The sequence below is a fragment of the Nanorana parkeri genome, unplaced genomic scaffold (genome assembly GCF_000935625.1).
Source record: "Nanorana parkeri isolate BGI_ZX_2015 unplaced genomic scaffold, ASM93562v1 scaffold34, whole genome shotgun sequence".
Taxonomy (NCBI): Eukaryota; Metazoa; Chordata; class Amphibia; order Anura; family Dicroglossidae; genus Nanorana; species Nanorana parkeri.
In genome coordinates, this window is record NW_017306302.1 from 385,890 (window position 1) to 389,208 (window position 3,319).

Sequence of the window (3,319 nt, forward strand, 5' to 3'; positions counted from 1 at the left end):
TGACATGAAGACCTGACGTACCTAAAAGCAGAACTATCTGTGTTGTCATAACACGACGCTGATAGGTCATGAGGCCTGCTCTGATCTGGGCAGTACACTAGTCTAATGGTCCCAAGCAGAAGAATATGAATGCGAAATGACATGAATATCACTCACTGTAAGACATTGTGTGAAATATTGTTTTTTTATCAACGAGACAAACAAATCTGAAAATAAGTCATCTGGCTCAATGTGTTTTCTACACTTGACATGCTAACAGAACACTGTTGTAAAAATTGATTTATTGATGTCTGCGTTTTGTGTCCTGCACAATATTTTTAACAATAAAAAGGTATTTAAAAAATCATTTCTTAATCCAGCATATGTAACTGGATTAAGAACATGTAACAAATGACGTAACAGAATATGAAACCTCTTATTACAGGTAAGAGTCCTGTCCATCTACACCACATATCCTCCGCTGTTGCAGCAAATGGGAAGCACTAGAGAGCAGAGGTAGAGCACAATGCATACCCAGCAGGAAGCCATCTTAACCCAGAAGGGAGACCAGCTGCCGGTAAAGAGCTTTTCTATATCGGCGTGGTTGTAACTATGGGAAAAAACAAACATACAGTAAGTAATTATGTGCAGGTTATATTCATGAAAAACAGTGTGACGCTTCACCAAGTGACGAGGAAGCATGGAGCCAGCTTTCTGGCCAATCAGGAAGGCAGGTAATGACTCGTTGCCCAGCTTCCTGATTGGCCAGCTTCCTGGAGCAAGTCATTACCCGCCCCCCCTGGCTTCCTGATTGGCCGAGGAGCCAGCTCCATGCTCCCTGGTGACGAGGGAGCATGGAGCTGGGTTCCTGGCCAATCAGGAAGCTGGGCGGCTTGTAATAATATTACAAGGTATCGAGAGCAAATACTCAGTATTGGCTCAGATACTATTATCTAGTACCGATGCATTCCTAGTTCCAAGTCAGTTATTCGCATCAGCGTATCATCCAGTCAACAAGCATTTTGAGCAGGAGGGGACAGCAATGGCAGCTTTCAAATTTGTCTCATGGCAGGTATACTTGAACTGACAAACTTACTAATTATTTGAAATCCACAAAGCGCCCTCCCCGCCCCATAAATTAGCCTAAACTGACTATACCATACTGCAGCAGCAAAATTCCATTTAAGTCTATGAGACCTTAGCCCAAAGCCTATAATCATTACACATGGCTATTGAGATCTCCTGCAATGGTGGTTCAAGATCTTAATTTTTTTTCTTCATATTTTACAGTTTAAATATACATGCTACCTGCATCAATAATCCTGGCAATAATAAGCATTCATTATACCTCTATGTGATATAAATATATTATAGAGATCGACAAAATGATTGAATTACATACAAATATTTTATACACATTTTCCTGATCTTTAGGTCGCCATAGACATGATCTGGCCTGACTGGAAGATCTCGGGTCTTAGGTGGCAACAGACATCCTCCAATTGACCACATGTGTTTGAAGGCCTTGTCTACATGCCAAGTCTACATTCATCCCAAGAGGCACTGGGAGCTGTCTGCCCACGTGTCCCTCTCCATCCAATTTCAGTAAATATGTAAATTCAGGTGAGGCATGTTTCTGGAACTCGTGGCTCATAGACATGCCTCTTGGTGGACTGCATCCATCCTTGAATGTCTAAGGCTATTCTTTAGGCTGGCCACTCACATGGCAATTTTATTGAGACATCTAACATTCAGTTTATTTTCTATTGACATTATTAAGCTATGGATGTCATGAAATTGTGGTTTTCATCAACTGCAAGGAGAAGGCTCAGTCCCATTAGACATAATGTAGCCATGGCATATTTTCAGCTCATCGCAGGTTCCAAAATTGCATCTAGATGAAATGCATCATGAACCTGAGCAAATAACATGGGGACTATGATGAAAGGGGACTACCTTTAGTGGAAGCCACATGTAATGATTTGTAAATCCAAAGATCTGCAGACATGAAAAGCTTGAATTCAGCTGTAAAAGTTGAGTTCCCCTTCAGCCTCCTGATTATCTGTATTGGTCCTTTAATGTGATGGGCATCCTCACTGACAATTAGGGAGGCATAAGGGCATGTGACCAAGCTTAGCTTTTCCAGGAGAAGTTGAAATTGGCATGCAAGTCCAGCTACCTACATCTCTGAATTGAATGATTGCTTCGACAATTTTCAATGAAGATATTTTTTTTCAACATATGATCAGCCTGAATTGCCTAAGATAGTAACAAGATAACACAGGGCGTGGGTGCAAAATGTAAATAGGAGCCTCAGTCTAATCCAAACTAAACAAAAAACAGTCCATATGCTGCCCTTGAGCTGTCAATTTATAATAACATGGTATCAATTTTGTTATTTTTTTTATATCAATAGAGGCATAAAAAGTAGATAAAAATGAGCAACAGCTGGCAAAAATGGACAGTGGAAGTTGGATATGAACCCCCAGATCTTATGGGCTGTGCTACAGTTGCACCCTCTGCACCACCTGTAGCTTTATACTAGATAACTATTTATTTTCCAGCTAAAAATTGCCACGTCATATTTGTTTGCAAGAAGGAGCTGCCTTTAGGTGTCTTATGAAGATGTAAATTGGAATTAATCAACAAGCTACCATAAACATCCATTAAAATAATAGCCAACTATAAATTATAATAACAAAAAAAAGTTTTTCCAACACTCACTGAAACCAGTTGGTGATTGTCATCATCATGTAGAATGTGCCCAGGAAAAAGATGAAGTGGAAGCCAGCATAACTATACAAAGTCTTCTCCTCTTCATCATAAGCCACTGATTGTCCTCCCCGATCTTCTACCCGACCATCCTGGTCACCTAGGAAAAAGTAGAAATATACGATTTAAACACGATCTGTAATATGTGAAGCAAGAGTACAGTGTTGTAAAGCAGGCTACAAACATGTGCAAACCACTTTGACATTTTAATATTACAAATATTCATACATATGATAACACCTTTCTTCAGTTATTAATGTTCTAGTACTGCAGCCCTAGATCAACACCCCTTGTGTTGGCAGCTCACTAGGGATTTGGAACGCAGTGGTTCAACCAGTCCTCTGTGCAATGCTTCCATCAGCAACGCTTCTCAGAGAGCTTGAGCATTGCTGATTGGAGCACTGCGCTGGGAAGCGCACCAGTGAAGACTCAGACTGCTGTGCCTTGTGTGATAGTAGAGGTCCAGATGTAAAATTATTATAATTAGATAAAATTTGCACTATATACTAACAGGGGGGGGGGGGGGCGGGGTTTGGAATTTTTTTTTTTTTCATAGGGGACTGTAAAA

General features: G+C 40.5%; 1 protein-coding gene across 1 annotated transcript in view; it reads right to left on the minus strand.

Annotated features, from left to right (window-relative positions):
- Positions 1 to 349: 349 nt before the first annotated feature.
- The window catches only part of SERINC5 (serine incorporator 5), a 54,126-nt gene continuing 51,156 nt past the window's right edge, over positions 350 to 3,319 (minus strand). Inside the window, exons 11-12 of the mRNA XM_018569197.1 lie at positions 2,704 to 2,851; positions 350 to 589 (exon numbers count right to left, since the gene is read on the minus strand). Coding sequence (XP_018424699.1) covers positions 442 to 589; positions 2,704 to 2,851 — 296 coding nt within the window. The 3' untranslated portion in view covers positions 350 to 441. The remainder of the gene's footprint in view (positions 590 to 2,703; positions 2,852 to 3,319) is intronic.